This window comes from Pollicipes pollicipes, unplaced genomic scaffold, assembly GCF_011947565.3.
Source record: "Pollicipes pollicipes isolate AB1234 unplaced genomic scaffold, Ppol_2.1 Scaffold_5724;HRSCAF=6776_pilon_pilon_pilon, whole genome shotgun sequence".
Lineage (NCBI taxonomy): Eukaryota > Metazoa > Arthropoda > Thecostraca > Pollicipedomorpha > Pollicipedidae > Pollicipes > Pollicipes pollicipes.
The window spans coordinates 4,792,153-4,810,013 of NW_023596746.1; the positions used below are offsets into that span (position 1 = coordinate 4,792,153).

The window sequence follows — 17,861 nt, forward strand, 5'->3', positions numbered from 1 at the left end:
TGAATAAACCCATAATATGTGCGTATTTTATTTGGCGTTTGGCGTGGCAGTGGCCTCTGCTGCATGTAAGGCGCGGTGCCAGTTGGTCGTGATTTCGCATGCATGAATGCCATCTGAGAAAAATCGTGCTGTTAAACAGTCAAAAAGTCAAGGTCATTATGCATGCCACCCAAGTCACTGTATTTAATTTGTTTGGCTCACGATGTGCGCTACATTATGCACTGGTCTTGCTGGTCATGTGATGTCACAGCCCGAGATTAAATAGTGGAAACACTCGATCATCAATGCAACGGGCACTTCGTACACATTATCCATGAGATACCAGCTGGAGAATTGCGTTCCACCCACAAATTAAGCACCGTCTTTAAGCCGCTATCCTTTATACGTGGCGCTGCGCCTCAACGTACGACCTTGGTCGGACGTTTGGCGTGGCAGTGACGGTTGCCTCGTGGGCCAGGTACATTGAGCTTCCCGTGAACAAGACGCTGGAGGCGTGCCTGAAGGACCGGCTGGTGATCGAGTTCCCGATTCTGGTGGTGACCACCGAGGAGCATGCCGTCCAGTACCGGGAGGACGTGATAGAAGGTGCGTTCGAAGCTTCGTGCGGCTGGTGGTGGTGGTGCGGGCCGCAGTGATTCTCGTGGTGCAGCGGCTTGGTTGTTCGTTTTGGTTGTTCACCCTCAGTCTGTGCTCGTGGCAGTCTGCGCCTTAGTTGTCCGTTGGCGCGTCTGCACCATCTGCGAATGCAGATATTGGATCGTGGGCTGTGAGAGGACCACGAGACTTCGCACCGCAGCAACGTTAGGCCGTACCATAGTAGACGGAATGTCATCACCACGGGGTAAATCACAGGAATATTCTACATTGGAAGATTTGGAAGCAAGCACCAAATATGCTGAAATAAGCGCACCTGTTACCATTGGCATACTTTAAAGTCAAAAAGACTTTACCAGATAGCCTCTTTAGTTAGTAGTTATGTTCTGCAACACGTCATTGTTTGATTAGGTCATGGAATGTTTGTAGGACACTTAGGTGCTGCCAAACTAGCCGTACAAAATGACCATCTTTGCACTCCCTTGGAGTACTTCAAACCCTCAGAGAGCTGACAGTGCTGCGCTGGAAGCGTTTCCAGGCCAAATATCGTAATGTGCTCGTGCTTTGGCCCTGTCTGGCGGTGTTCTTGTGCATTTATTTGTGGGTTTAAGAGACTTACCTGCATTCACATACTCAGATACGTTACTGTTTTCAAGTCACCCTATTGGAAGTCTCAGTTCGGTATTAACTAGCAATTGTGTCCAACTCCTTATATTATTTGTCAACACAAACTTGATTCGTGATTAGAACTTGCACAGCTTGCCTAACATTGATGGAGAGCCAATTGACGTCCACCCTACTTGGGAATCGTGTTCACGGAGGCCAAATCTCAACGGCTCGACGATAGTCTTCTTCCTGGCCAATGACGTGACATCATTGAAATGGCATCGCTCTAGCAGTCATGCATGCTGGAATGGCCTCGAAAAAGTCTGGATGAAATAGTCTAAACATCTTCGTGGGCGCATAGCTAACAAACTAGAGGGTTTCAGGTCTTAGGCAGGGCGGGACTGTGAACTGCACTGAATGATGTTCGGAATGGCTTTTTCAGTTCAAAGCCCCATACAAATGTAGAACACTTTCTTGAATGGGAGTATCATGTCTCGTTTTTTCTTCTTAGACATAAACAATATGACTGACATGGCACAGGACTCCTTAAGGGCTCATGCCTGCTCAGATGTGTGGGTACTTCTGATGTCTGCGTCGCTTTTGGTGCTGCGTGCGGGCGGTCGCCTGTCTTGACATGCCGCGCCGAGACGTCCGTGGTCCGTAAACTAAGTGCGCCGATACCTGTAGCCGCGATGGCATCTGCTCACAAGGCCACCGCCGTCCCGATCATCAGACCGTACTGGCTTCCGTGGTGCTGACGCTCCGCGCTCTTGCCGGCAGAGTCGTTCTTCTCGCTGTGTCGTCAAGAGGAGGAGCAGCGGCGGCGCTCGCGGCGCGCCGAGCGGCGCCGCGGTTCGACCGCGCCCCCCGAGCCGGACGAGCCCGGCCGCAAGGTGCCGCGGCCGCGGCTGGACGGCGTGGCCGTGGTGGCCCGGCCCGAACCGCCGGAGCCGGAGCCACCAACGGCCGAGCCGCAGCCCCAGCCGGAGCAGGCGGCGGCTGAGAAGCCAGCAGGGAACAGCGCCGCCGCCGCCGCCGCCGTCGCCGTCGGGTTCGGGCTTTTTGGTGCGGGGGATTCGGACCTCTCTGACTAACGGCGGGGGCGTTGGAGGGGGGGGGGGGGGGGGGGGCGCTGCTGCCGGGCGCAGCAGGCCGACCCTCAGGCGGGTTTAACGAGGCTGCTGTCGTTGGCAGCCCGTGATAAGCCCCCGGCAAGTGTCGTTAATCAGCCCCGCACTGCCCCTCCGCGGGTATATTGGTGGTCGGCGTTGAAACCAGCCGATATCATTTGCTGAATACGTGACGTTTTGGATCGCTTCTGTTAGGGATTTTTCGGCGGATTTGCGTAATGGTTCGGTATGATGCTGAGTACCGACTTCGAATTCGATTTTTTTCTAAAAGCCACTGATTGGAAGCGAGCGTAGTAGTGTAGGTCAGGCTACTAGCGTTAACGGCCACTCCTTTCGGATCCGTTCAGTGCATTTTCCGCATGGGCTGCGTACGATCATTTAGTTGGCGCATGTTGGCTCGGTGTGACGCACGATGCCATGCATTCAGGTTGGCTCAATGCGATGTACCAACACGATGCGATACATATGTGTTGGCTCGATGTGATGCGGACGGGTTGCCTCGATGTGGTGCGTACGGGTTGCCCCAATGTGATGCATACGGGTTGCCTCGAGGTGATGCCCACTTGGCTGGCGCATGTTACCTTGAGAGGAGGTCATGTCTGGGGTGCTGGATGGAGCCACCACCGCCAGCTTGGCCAAACTCGAGGACGTCGCGAATTAATTAAGCGAAATCGACACCTGTTGTTTGCACGTGGAAACGAAGTGTACGTTCTAGCGGTTAACGGAGACCCGCCACGGATACAAAATTAATGGATGTAATGCTGAGATTTTGCAGTTTTTCTCTGTGGCGCCGCCCGTACCCGCAATGCTGATGTCCAGTATATTGTGCCCCCACCCCTCTTGTGGCGGAGCACATGGTGATAAGTGAGAGAGATGCGTGGTAAAGTGAACGTTGACACTTCCATCCAAGGCGGCATCTCTAGCTGCGGTGATCCGGGCCTTGCGTTCCACTTATTTGGCCGGAGACCGCGGTAGCCCCGCGGGAGCCGGTCAACGCGTTTGGTGGGGTGTAACGTAGCCCGTCTCCATCAACGCTCCAAGCGTGTACCAGCGTAATTGTCATCAGCCAGCGGTTCTCGCCTGTTTCGCTACGCAAAGAGGCGGCGCGGAGGGCGCCGTTGGTGGCGCCATCTGGAGCGCAGCGTTGACGTTTGTCTCAACGATACAAAGTGGATCTGAGCTGACAGTTGTAAGCCATTACCACTCGTAGATCACTCCGACACCTCGCCCATGCGCTGCTCTACACGCTGGGGGCGTCGAATACACGTTTAGCTGTGGTTCTCACGCACTTCGCTGCTCGGAGAACTACGCCGTTGGCGTCAGCTTAGTCGGCCTAGCGTCGCCTCCTAACCCAACATTGGTTGGCATCTCCATGATGCACACCGTGTCTTAATAGACTTTTCCAAGCCCTCACTGCATGCATCAATTGGCGGCCCCCTGCTTGCATGTGGGGACGCTACATTCATCAACGTCTGAACTCTGGGCTGCGTACGACACTGGCATTGGGCGGGCGGAAATGCATTATGTCGTGAGCTGTCACGAAGGTAGTTTGTCAGGACGTTCACAACACGGCAATCCGTGCTAAGCATCTGACAAAAACATGTGTAAAGAGTAACATGCATATTACCAGCATAGCTGTTTGGAGACCCGGGTACGTTAATACGCTGTCGCACTCATGAGTAATACATATGCACTTCACTGGCAATACGTGCTACTATTTAAAACCACTCGTATGCCATCAGGCTTTCCTTTTTCAAAGGATCGGCAGATGGTGAAGTCGACAGGAACATTGCCGACCATACCGAGCGGGATTGAGTCGGGCGGATCCAACATAAATCTTGGCAAGGAATTTCTTAACGCTTGCGCATACAGCCACCTACCGATGCGGGAAACAAACCAGGGAGCTGTGGTTATGGTTTTACCTTCCCCCCCCCCCCGCCCTCACGGGGCCCCGTTGACCCTACCACGGATCTTTGCCGCCAGCGCACCAACTTTAAGCAAAAAAGTAAAGGAGAGCACCATTGCACTGGGAAGCGCCTCAATTTTGCCAACATGGAACTTTGTTCTCTCCCCAATTTCAGTTACTGAAGAAATGTTTTTGCGCCCTTTACACTAGCCACAATGGTTTCGTGATTGTCTCCTGAAATCTTGCTTTCTTCCCCAAATCTTGGGAGCGACAGACAGTATCTTTTGACGCGTTAACATAGTGCGTATAGTCCCGCAAAAAGAGGGGAAGCAGCGAAAAAAGACGAACTCAATCCGCAAACACGTCATCAAACGGATTTCTCCTCGGATTCGGCTCGCTTTCCTCTCAATGTTGGGGGGGGGGGGGGGCTGGAGCCCAATTTCAGTGAGGAGCTGAGTGGAAACCACACCCTAACTAACATACAAAAGAAATTCAGCGAAAATAGCGTTTTGTTTAGCGTAGACGTTAACGCTTAACAGGGCGCTGTTTTCCGAGGTTATGGGACACTTGCCCAAACAACTCCCGAAACATGGATGGAATAGTTGCTCGAACTATCGTCCTCGTCTAGTGTGATAGCGCGTGCAATGGTGTGCCATCGTCTGGTGTATTTCATGTGCACACCAGAACTGTTTGATTCAAATTTTTAAGAATCGATTCACCATTGATTCATGGCCATTGCTGCACGCTTTAAATTTGATTCAAGTCATGATCGTGGTTTGTGAATAAATCATATCTATTCGCACCCAAGTTAATGCTTCAGTTCGGATTCAAACCACCTCACAGGGAGTGAATTGATTCAACATTCCATGTTTGCACGCTGATTTTTACATGGGCAAGTGACAACTATTATATCTTTATTATTATATATTTATTATTATACATTGCCATATACACTGCATATTATATATATATATATATATATATATATATTATACTATATATTTGTTTACAGCTAATGTATGCTGGTTGTGTACTATTCTGATGATACTCACTGTGTACCGATGAAAAATTACACTGGATCCATTTATTTGGCCTTCGCGTTGAATTCGCCTCATTCAGATAAACCCTTTTGAGGAGGATCAATATTCAAACTATGATTCACATTTCATTTGTATACGAAAGAATCTATTCACTAGCAACTTGCCAAAAAATTGCGTGGTTCATGAATCATTCATAGATTCATTTTGCATCGAACACACCTGCATACCAGCAAACTAGACGAGGATGATAGCCCTAACAATTATTTCATTCCTGATACTAGTGCTTCTTCTCGATCCTTCCGTAGAACTACAAACTTTGTAAGGCGCCACACCAGTGATCCCGTGCACAGGGCTGATTCCGTGCAATGATCATAACGTCACGCCAGGAATTAATCATGAAGTTTCACCATGACATCATTTCCGGTGCGCTGACTCGCCTACCATCGCCTTGTACAAGCGCATACACGAAGAGCCGTTCAATCATCTGAGCTTTCCGAATGAATGTCTTGTCACTGGACCGACGTTGCCGGCCGGAATGTGGCGCGGTTCCCACTTCCCTGCTCACTTTCAATGCTCCCATGCCCTTGAACACCGATGGCGCAAGACACCCAGCACCGGGGCGGGGTTGGGGGTGCAAGTAAGCTTATTATGAAAGGGAGGTACGGAGCGTGTTAAAGCCACATGCTGGTCGTGGGGACCGCTGCTTGCCGATATCCTACTGAGCTCGCGAGAACCCAGGCCATGGCCGGCTCGTAAGCGATGTTATCGAATGGCCGTTCTCAGTTGAGAAGGTTAGTTGCCGACAGTGGCGTTGGCAAGGGAGAAAGCTCCGGACCATGCCCCCCCCCCCCCCCCCCCCCGCCTGAAGGCAGTCAGGAGGACCCCATGCCTTTTGGCAGGACGTCTTCAAACATGAAAACATGGCGCCTAACGCACACAAGGGCCCTCGCGGCATCAAAATCTGATGGCGAGCTTAAGTACCAATAAATCTCCATCGCAGGGGCCCCTAAAGCGACAAAGTGGCTGAAAGTGAACGTTAGCTGAAAAAGCCTTCTCTGCCCAGATTTGCTCTCTTCTTAGGCGAAATCCTGGCTACGCCACTGGTTGCCGACGAATTACATAAGCTGTCGCATGGTCGGGTTAGCTAACCAGTCCTGGTTGTCGAGCAGCCAGTCAATCGTGGCATCCACCAATGTCATAAGAGGACAAAACTTAATACGTACGCTCCTAACCGTTTGTAAACTGAAGTGACACCAGCTTCCAAACGGCGTGGCAGCCGAGTCTAATCGGCCTGGCCAGTTTTCTGACATTGAAACTGTCCGTATGTTCAATTGAAGACCCCCTGGGCCTAAGAGCACTGGAAACCACAAACCTCACGGAAACTGCAACTGATTCATTGGACGCGACGTCAGAGACTCCGGCCACGAATGCATGCAAACCAAGGGTACGAGGCGGTACTTCGCCGGCCAGCCTTTCGCTGAACATCAATAGTTGGCGTGCGAGTATAGCACAAGCCACCCCTCAGGGTAGTGCCGTGGCGGGTAGGATATTGAGCACGAGTACGAAGGAAGAGGCTTTAGCCAAAAAAGGCTTCGTCGCTTAAGAGGTGTTTTCTACTCGGGATCTCTCATGCCTGAAGATCCATCCGATATGGAGACATCGAGTCCATTTTTTATACTTTGGAAGCCCTGTCGGGATCGCATCGTAGGCGGTCCTTGCGATTAAAATGTTCCGCGGCCCTTGGATATCTCCCACTCCGTAACTCTGGGGGAAGAGCGCGGCAGTGCTCCAAAAGCCCTTCCGCCTGCGCCAACCCAGGGTACAACTTTTCAGCAGGAAGCACAAACTGCCCATGCGGGCGTGAAAGTGCATCGGCAAGGCCCGCTCCGTCCGCGGCCTCGCTCGTAATAGCCCAGCAGCTGTTGTCTCTCGCTCCACGTATCAAAGGTCTCCCGCCCACGCCGCTACGGCGGTCCGCACGCTCGCCGGTTGTCACCGCGACCAAGACGGTGCCCGCCACGTGGCCGTGAGAGCAGGCCGCCATCGCGATTGCGCGTGACGTCACGAGCCGATCCATTCGGCGGGGCCGCGCCATCTCTGGCAGCGGCCGGCGGTGACTCAACGCCGGCCGGCCCGGCATACCGGCGCGCCACGTCACTGTAGGTACATGGAATGGAACAGCTGATGCGGCCGCGGCGGCTCGACTCGTCTCGACAGGTGCCGCTCACAATCAGGACTCGCGCAGTTTTAAAGCGTCAATGTCGGTCGCAATAACCCTGTTGCGACCACGCTATTGCGGACGTGTAGGCCGGAACGATGCTGCACGCCGGGTGACCCCGCCAGACTCATGTGCGGCTGTCGGTGCATCTGGCACCCGTTTTTTATGGGAGTCAATCGTGACACTTCCACTTAAATTAGTCCATCAGCTCCACCCCTGGCACTCTCCGGCACACCATGACAGATGCCGCCGAGCTACTGGCTTCTCAGACATCACTAGACGTTACATGCGGTAAGTTTATTTGCCTAAAAAAAATTGCCGAACGCCGAATTCCGCCAAATCAAGACACCACGATTGACTATGCTCTTTCCACCAACCCCCACAGACGTCTGGAGAAGCAGAGTGCAAATACTCCCAACCCGGCGCCTCTCGTCCCACACACCCTTCCGTGAGAAATACCCTTTCACAAAGCCTACGGGTAGGCCATAGGTATATTTATAAGCCCAGGTGACAATCACATGGATAGCAGAGTATGGGTCAGTTGGTAAAAACTGATGGGCTAGTATCCACATACTCTTTTCCTCCGAAACTCCTTGCGGTGACAATGCGATATAAGCCACTGAGACAGAGAAAATGAACAATTAAGCTTTCTCACACCGAATGGTCCGGGAGCACAAAAAGAAACGCATTCCTTCTTGCGGTACGGAGAGCAAACACTTGCGATCGAACAAGTGGTATCCATGTGGGAGGCAATTACCTATTTCTTGCCGGCCTTTTCGGCCGCCTTGGTGACCTTGCCAGACACCACCTTCGGGGTGACCGCCTTGATGACGCCGACAGCCACGGTCTGCCTCATGTCGCGCACGGCAAACCGACCCAGGGGCGGAAAGTCGGTGAAGGTCTCCACCACCATGGGCTTGCTCGGGATCAGCTTGATGATGGCGGCGTCGCCAGACTTCAGGGCCTTGGGGGCCTCCTCAGTCACCTTGCCGGTACGACGGTCCACCTTCTGCTGCAGGTCGGCGAACCGGCAGGCGATGTGAGCCGTGTGGCAGTCGAGCACGGGGGTGTAGCCGGCCGACACCTGTCCAGGGTGGTTCAGGATGATGACCTGGGCCGTGAAATCCTCGCAACCAGTCGCCGGCTTGTTCTTGGAGTCGGATGCGACGTAGCCACGACGCAGCTCCTTCACAGACACGTTCTTGACGTTGAAGCCCACGTTGTCGCCGGGCAAGGCCTCTGCCAGGGTCTCGTGGTGCATCTCCACAGACTTGACCTCAGTGGTCAGGCCATTGGGGGCGAAGCACACGATCATGCCAGGCTTGATAGTACCGGTCTCCACACGGCCCACGGGCACCGTTCCAATACCGCCAATCTTGTAGACGTCCTGCAGGGGCAAGCGCAGGGGCTTGTCACTGGGCCGGGACGGCGGCTCGATGTTGTCCAGAGCCTCCAGCAGAGTCTTCCCCGAGTTGCTGCCGGACTTGCGAGTGGTCTCCCATCCCTTGTACCAGCCCATCTTGTCACTGGCTTCCAGCATGTTGTCTCCGTGCCAGCCAGAGATGGGGACGAACGCGACAGTCTTCGGGTCGTAGCCGACCTTCTTGATGTACGCAGACACCTCAGTGACGATCTCCTTGAAACGGGCCTCAGAGTATGGGGGCTCAGTGGTGTCCATCTTGTTGACACCGATGATCATCTGCTTGACGCCCAGAGTGTAGGCAAGCAGGGCATGCTCACGGGTCTGGCCGTTCTTGGAGATACCAGCCTCGAACTCACCGACGCCAGAGGCGACGATCAGCACGGCACAGTCAGCCTGAGAGGTTCCAGTGATCATGTTCTTGATGAAATCTCTGTGGCCCGGGGCATCGATGATCGTGACATAGTACTTAGCGGTCTCAAACTTCCACAGAGCAATGTCAATGGTGATACCACGCTCACGCTCAGCCTTCAGCTTGTCCAGCACCCAGGCATACTTGAAGGAGCCCTTGCCCATCTGCAACAGCAAAAATGTATGTTAGAACAGCTAGCTTCAGAAATGCCAAGCAAACAGTGTGCCACCAAGGAGTTGACTAAGCCATCAACATCTCTATGCTCCAAAGAATCTTTGGATAAAAAACCACCAATGCTCAGAATAGTGGTCACGATGGGCTGCTGCATGTTAACTAGTGCTGTGGATGCCCGATGATGGCTGGTAGACGTGCAAAAGCAACCATCACAAATTGACTGAAGAAACCCCACCAGCCAGGAACAATGACCCTTAAGTTCGGAATGTGCTCAACATGTGAAAATCTCTGGCTATAACCTCCCTAGCACTGGTACCCCACCCCAAACAAAGCAATGCCAGTACAACTTGTGGGTAACATCTCCACACATTTTGCCATCCAACACTAGTCTCCCACATTCTACCCTGAACCCAAAGCTTTGAAGAACATTGCAACCTGGGAAGAAGAAGGAAGTGGACCACATGATGCAGCACACACCAACTTTCCAGTGGCAAAATCCAAAGGCAAAAAGGCTTGGGCACCATCAGGTAAAGTGGCACATGGAATGTGGCCTACCCAATATGCTTCATTACATTCAGAAACTTTAAGAGCATGCACCTCCATGTTGTCTAAATACTGCTACACATGGAGCAAATCTGAAATGCAAAGGAATGCTTATATCCAGCAAGCAGAGAGTATTCTGGCACCAAGCAGGTGCCAGTAGTGTAGTGGTTAGCATGTCTGCATAGGTTACTGTGCATTTAGGAAACCACAGGTACAGGGTTTGACTCCCCGCCCTTCCGACTATGGTGGGAGGCAGGCGACGCCATATAGCCTCAGTAGCTGAGTGCATTGTAAAGCCCCAACCACACACACACACACACTGGCACCAATCCACATTCTATGAGGATGAATGATGCAGCTTTACAAACCACACTTACACACACTCCAAATAACTTAAGATCTGACCTACACCAGCATTTCAAAATGAAGCAGGCTGATAAAAAAACTATAGGTCAAAATAAGTAACACACAAACACAATTATACAAAATCTATTAGTTTGGCTAGTTGAGTATAATCTCAGAGACTAGGCATCTCATACCATGTTGTCCCAAGCATAAAAAATGCATGCCACAAATGGATGAAGAAATGTATAATGTACATTACATGTACAACAAAGCTAAATCAAACCACACATTTTGCCAGTGAAGGTGAACACTAGTTCCACATTAGCATGATCTGATCTGGTGTATGATCTTAAGCTAGGTGCAAGAGCTTAATTTCTAGTGGAAAAGAAATGCGTCCATCCCACACCTATGCTGCCAAAGTATGGTCATTTCAATGTCATTTCAATCCTGGTATTATAGTATAACTATTCAAGGAGAACACACAAAATCACCCTTACAACCTAATATCTGAATAACTTTGCAAATTCAATCTGACACCACAATTGAGTTTACCACTTACACCAAGAGCTCCCACCTGAACAACCCATATTTGACAGCTCTCGTAAAAGCCCCTACCCATCCAGCAATACCAAAAAATGCCTTATAAGCATGCTGGGCCCACTCATAACCCACATCTTGCAATCATACAATCTGAGCAGATTCTAAACCCCAGAATTTTCTGTTATTACCTGCTGGGCCTCAGCCTCAAACTTCTCGATGGTACGCTTGTCGATGCCACCGCACTTGTAGATCAGATGGCCAGTGGTGGTCGACTTGCCAGAGTCGACGTGGCCAATGACCACGATGTTAATGTGGGTCTTCTCCTTTCCCATGGTGGAATGTTGTCACTACACAAGCCCAGACTGAAAAGCAAAACACTTGTCAAACCTTTTCAAATGTACTATACTCCATGCAGTATTGCTGTCAAGAGACCTGATATCCAGAATACTGATAAGCAAGATGGAAAATTCTTCCTGGCACATTTGTTCACCAATACATTTGTCCTTCAAGCTTTGGACAAAACACTTCAGGCACCAGCTCCAGGCACCCTGAATTACTAACTGATCTGCAGCTAACTCCTTTTGAAATTTTGAGGCCATCCTGGACATATTCCACATATATCCATCAACATTAAGAACAAACCTGACAACCAAGAGCCATGCATGCAAAGTTAAACCAGCTGAGCCTGTTTAATTACCCAGGGAAACCAGCTGAAATCCAACTACATTGTAACAGCTGTTTAAGGCAAAGGCCACAGCAAACAGGCCTCTGCTTTTAACACAGGCAACAACCTTAGCTATCTGACAAGTCTGCTAATCTGACTACCATTATGATGAGCTTCCAGTCACACTATAACACAATGAACCTCAATAGCTCTGAGCACACTACATAGGACACATGGCAAACCCGCCACCAAATCGACACCGAAATAAAAAATAAATACAAAGGCTTCGTAATACCCACGTCCAGCTCCTAAAGCCGGCTTGAAATGTGCACCAAACCCCACACAGACGACTCCCAGACGTATTCCGCAAGCCACGCGGCGGCCTACGCCGTACAAGGGCGAACGTAACCGGCCGAATGATGGAGAACTACAACACAACCGCCACAGCAACGACATTCAAACCATTCACGCATAAGAATTGGCACGCGGTTAGGATACACCGATATACCGAACAACACAACGGAGATTCAAGCCACATTGCCAACAAATATCCCACAGTTCCACGCACGTCCTACCTGCCAGGGAGCCGGCTTAGAAAGAGGACGGAAGTAGGTGGTGCTACTGGACGAAATCCTTTGGGTGTAGCCAGGCCCACAAAGAAATGCCTGTTATGAATATTATCAAATTATACACTTTTTTACCGATTAAATATTTTTATTTTTAGTAACGAATCAATAAAAATACCCAAAACATCATGTAATATGAAACTTTGTGAAAACTTTAGTCAGAGCGGAAGTGACGTCAAATATTGCACCAAGTGGTGGGGTGCGAGGCATTTCTGGTGAAAGAACAAAAACTAGATGCGGCAGCTAAATACAAAAGCAGCTTTTACATTCCGACTAACCAAACAAACCCGTAACGTATGCGGCCGCCGTTATCCCCATAGGAGGGCATAGGTGTGTTAATTACGGGAGAACACGCCAGGGGATGAGCACTGATCTTTTGAACATCTAGCATTTACCATTTATCCGAAAACTGGAAAGGAACAACCAAACATGGCCATCGGCTTTCCGGTTTAGTTTGACTTTCACTGTCCCTGTCAAGGGCCGCAGGGCAAGGCCGCGGGGTAGCCGCCATCAAGCCGGCAAGGGGCCTATAAGCCTATACGCACACATACACACACACACACGCACACACACACACACACACACACACACACACACATATATATATATATATATATATATATATATATATATATATATATATATATATATATATGTTAGTCTTTGACAGGTTGTGCAATGGGGCCAGCCCGTATTGCCGGGCCCTCAAAGGTCATTCAGATGCCTCTTTGCACGGATTGGGGCCCCTGAGTCGATGAGGAACCGAAGACCTCTTTGTCAGCTAGAAAGCGCCGGATCCAAAGGGGTCCACAAGACCATATCCCCCTCCCCTCCCTTGTGCCCAAAGGGGGCCGATACTAACCGTACGGACGGAGTTTCTTTAATTCCAAAACGCAACAAAATTGGACGTCCTTAGGGCCTCAGGCGACCCAGAACAATTGCAGGCGAAAGTGAAGAGTCCAAGAACAGGCAAATATAATTGTCCGCTTATTGAGAGAGTATTGCATGGGGAGGTTGTTAAGTTCATTACGCTGTCTTGAGGCCTTAAGCTATGCTTCGGGGTCCGCCATGCTAACCTGTCGGGCTACTCCTGATCAATCACTTTCCACGGATTCATCCGTTTTGCCGGAGAGGCTCTTTCCGTTGTTGTTGGGCCCCATATGGTTACTAGCCGGGGTACTTCGGTTCCTCGAGGGACCCTCACATTGATTTCCAGTTACTTCCGCTTGTTCGGAAAGCTCTGCGCCGTTGCTGGGGCCCATTCAAATTAACGTAAGTCATATAAGTCAACTACCCACTCCTCAACAGCAGTGAAGGAACTGGGTGTACTCCTGGACCATCACCTGATCTGAGGGACCCACACCGTCGAGGTTGTCCGGCGTTGCAGCGCCATACTCGTCTCGTTGTTCAAGGCTCGACATCACCTCACCCGCGCCCTTTTGACGCTCCTCGCTAGCTCGACCGTTTTCCCACACACACAATACTGTCTGTCCGTGTGGGAGGCGCTGCCGACTGCCATCTGAGCCGGATCTGAAAGGTAATCCACTTTGCCGCCAGGCTGGTGACCGGCATCCGCTGCTGCGGCCACATCATGTCTGCACTAGAAACGCTGGGATGGTGGAGCGTGGCGGAGATGGTGCGCCGACTGAACTGTGATAATGTGCTCCGTGCACTGCGTGTCGGTGGGGCGCCCGCCGCTCTGCGTTCGTATTTCTGTGCACGCGGAGGCCTCCCATCACCTTACCTGAGCCGCGGCCCGTGGTAGCGGTTTACTGCACCTAGAACGCGTCAGGTTGACTGTCACTAAGCGCCGGCTTCCGCACCGGGCGGCTGCCGAATGCAACTGCATGCCCCCGGCGGCCGCCTACGCTTCAGCACTGTGTGCCTTCTTGTCTTTTAAACACGCGCCCGGGTGGCCAGCTGGACACCCTTCGCTCAGGAGGGGTGGCGTCAATTTGATTCCCCCCCCCCCCTTGTGATCTCAGGAACTAAGAGGGCTAGACACGCCAAATTCGCAGGGGTGTGTTGGCATGTACGTGAACTCACTCAGGTGAACTCACGAGGCAAGCGATGCCCAGGGGCCCCCACATTGATCTCGGACACTTCCTATTTGATGTCCTCTGCGGAGGACCCTACACCGTTCAGTGCCCTTTCTGTTAACACGCGCGAACACTCTTGATCGCGCTGGGGCTCGCCACAATTGTCTTGGGCACTTCAGAGATTTGCTCGGATGACCCTACCCTGCTGTCAGGGGTATTATACGTTCATCTGCTCAGAGACGACAACAGCAAATTATTTAACATTGTACAAGTACTGGTACATTGTACGTTGTACAAGTACTGGTGCTATCATGCAAGGCGCTTATATGCAAACGCTTCAATGTGTGCGATGAACAGGAGGCATGCACAAACTTGCAGGGCTCTGTCTATTTGGGTTCTAACGCTTCTGTGAAAGCACGACGGTGGAAGTGGTGACTGTACATGGTACACTACAAAAAAAGTTTTCACATGTTTCTTTAAGCAATGCTATATATTCATAGGCTACAAGCACGTGATGGTCCAGTCACCTCCTAAACCGACTTTGCACTCCAGACACGGAATGATTGCATATGCCCTGTTAGTAAAAGGGTATATCGCCAAGCGGTCTTTTGGAGTATATTAGCACCGTAAGAGCTTTGTAGCAATGTAATCCTTCCGATGTACAGCAACTTCATTTAAGTAAAACTCGGCAGTGTGGACATCTAAGTGAAAATCAGTGTTATAGCGGAAGACGCGTCCACCCTCCCCTCCCCCCTCCCCAGTGGCGTCGGCCCTGGATACCTTTAAGGACCTCTGGATGGAGCAGGGGAACTTGCCGCCGTATCGCTAGAATGACATCTGGTAGGTACCCCACGGTGGGACGGAAGGGCTCTTCAGCCTTTAGCCAAGAACGATAATTTGCCCACTAGTGTTTAGCCCACTGGTTCCCTTGCCCCAAAAATGGTAAGGGGACTCATTTGTTTTTGATTGAGTGGGTATAATTTGGGTAAAAAAATGAAGAAAAGACCAGTCCATAAACGTCCGCCCTTTGAGAGAACCAGCTTGTAACACTAGATATTAACTTTTTCTGTGCGCTAGCTTAGCAGCAAAGATGGCGGCTGCAGTTTTCGTAAACTGAGCGGCGTTGGCCGCTGCACATAACACCAGGAGGTGGATGTTGAGCGTGCGAGAAAGACCTTCGTAAATAATGTTTTCATTTTTTTCCAAAAGCAAATCGTACCGTTCAAAGATATTGCTACTCATCATTACCGGTGGGAAGAAGCAGATTTTTTTTCTTCAAAATCAATTCGCGGCGTTCAAAGATAATACTACTCTCCGCTAGCGATGAGTTTCTTTGAACGGCGCTTCAGATTTCCAATCGGGCCCTTGATCTTTGACCCCGAGAGGCCATTATGACCATTTTTGGTCACTTTGGATCCCTTCGGCACCATTCGGACCCCTAAAACACGGCCTTCTGCCGACTCAGAGCCACTTACCGACACAGACCCCTTACTGGCCACTGTGGGCCCGCGATCGACAAGGAACTGCTTATCGTTTCAGAAACTTCGACCAATGCAAACTGCGAGCCCCGCCCTTGTCCCAGCTAGAAAAATGACCCCCCGGGGCTCAGAGCGACACGGAGCCAACTGTCAGGTGTTTTAGCCTCCGGTCGAAATAGATGCCCGCATTGTGCCAGAGGGTTCTCAATCGATGCAGGAGGCCTCTGACTGACATTTGAGGTGGCGGCCCTATGGGCCGGAATCCTTATTGTGATCTGCAATCAGCCCTTTTGGCCCGCCGGGCCTTTTAGCCCTTCAATTGGGCCCTTGATCGTCGATTTCGAAGGGCCTATCAGGCCTCCTCGGACACTACTCGGGCGTTACTCTTCCGGGCCCTTGGCAACACAGGAACCCCTGTCAGCCACTGTAAGGCCCTGGCCGACAAAGGGGACCATCATTGACACAGGGTCCCGCCGAATGTAAATCGCGGTCCCAATCTTTTCCCTGCTTGACAAATGGGCCCTCAGGCCCAGACTGACACGGAGCCTACTGTTTGGTGCCTATGGTGTCTGACCGATATAGAGGCCCTCATAGACTTAGGTGTCCTCAAACGGCACAAAGGGCTCTCTGACTGGACGATTGCCCAGATACACAGCACTCAATGACGCAATTCAGCACGCGTTACAGGCAGCAGGAATCCTATCTATCCTGGAACCTGCTGGCTTCGATCTGGGAGACGTTAAAGTCATGATGAGATGGCCGTATTTCCGTTTGCCTACGGTAAGAGTGTGGTATGGGATGTCACGTGCACCAACACGTCTGCCGCCTCCAGCCTTATCCTTTCCGTGATGGCCACTGACGTCTCAGCTAAAGAAACCGAATGCAGAAAGAACAGACAACACTCGAGCTGTACTCAGTGATTCCAGTTCCAACCAGTCGCCTTTGAAACCGGGGAACCTGTGGCCCTCCGACCATAGATTTTGTCAGAAGTCTTGGCGCGGGGCTGATTTCCTCGTCGGGTGATAGACGGGAGAATGCTTAGCTCTGGCAGAGTCCGGCTACCGTCATTGTCCGAAGGAACGTAACCTCAATGACATTCACTTTTTGACCCCTGACCAGCATTGGATTGCCTTGGATATTCGAGCAGTTATATTCATTGATGTAACTGCGAACTGCGACGTGTTTCCCCATCTAAAACTGTGTTCCAAGCATTGCTTCGTTGTTCGGATTTCATCAGCCGTCACGTAGATGAGAAGTGCGTCTACGAAAGGCAATGAAACGGTAAGGCTTAACTGCGTGAATTACGAAACAACTTACATAATTATTCGCAAAAACATGGTGTGAACATGCCTGACAAATGAGCCAGGATTGAAGCGCACAAATTTTACCTATTCACTAACCAGCAATGCGGTCGCTGCCACTGCGAAACAGATCATTTGATAACAAGATTTGATCCTGTTCTGGGCATTACAGATTTTCATGTCCTGTCTGGCGTTTAACGGTACCCCCACTTCGATGCAGGTATTTCCCATGCAAGGTCGCGAGGACTTGCAATACACATTGAAGGCCGTACCTGGTAGAAACTTTCCAGCGTGGAATGCGCCTTTTCTTGGCGAGTGGAGAAACACGTTTTCCTTATCTTTGCGGCTGTTTAATGAATGTAACTATCACTGATGATACAGGTAATTTTGTTGACGATGTCATTATCCGTCTTGAAGCATGCCACGAACAGATGCATGTTGTGAAGTCGCTACTCGCTCAAGAGGGTTCTGCCAGTGATATCCTCGGACTGCGTCTCGTGCGATAAAATGACAACTTTCGCAAAAGCCAGTTGCCAATGGACAAACATCGCGTTACACCTTTCGAGATAGCACCAAAATTTATTCGTCCCTCCCTGAGCCATCCCGTTTTCAACAGTCCCATGCAGCGGCGAACAATTCTTTCACGAGCGCGGTGCCGTCGTCAACCTGCCAAGTAAATTGCCCATATGTTAGGGAATTGTGCCGAATTCTTATGTGCAAAGTACTGCACACCAATACCATCATGATCATTACCGTACCCGATTAACACATGCAGACATGCGGCGGGGCTCATCCCTACTGTGGAGCATTTGTATGGATAAAGAA

General features: G+C 50.9%; 2 protein-coding genes across 2 annotated transcripts in view; one reads left to right on the forward strand and one right to left on the reverse strand.

Moving 5' to 3' along the window:
• Positions 1–635, forward strand: part of LOC119102355 (box C/D snoRNA protein 1) — a 40,092-nt gene extending 39,457 nt beyond the window's left edge. The window contains exon 4 of the mRNA XM_037225725.1: positions 458–635. Within this exon, the coding sequence (XP_037081620.1) occupies positions 458–635 (178 nt within the window). The remainder of the gene's footprint in view (positions 1–457) is intronic.
• A 7,141-nt stretch (positions 636–7,776) lies between these two features.
• Positions 7,777–12,242, reverse strand: LOC119103861 (elongation factor 1-alpha). The gene is made up of 3 exons (XM_037227534.1): positions 12,168–12,242; positions 11,117–11,290; positions 7,777–9,490 (listed from the first exon to the last, which is right to left on the reverse strand). Exons 2-3 carry the CDS (start codon positions 11,258–11,260, stop codon positions 8,252–8,254), a joined length of 1,383 nt encoding a protein of 460 aa, XP_037083429.1. The 5' UTR covers positions 11,261–11,290; positions 12,168–12,242; the 3' UTR covers positions 7,777–8,251.
• Positions 12,243–17,861: the final 5,619 nt, after the last annotated feature.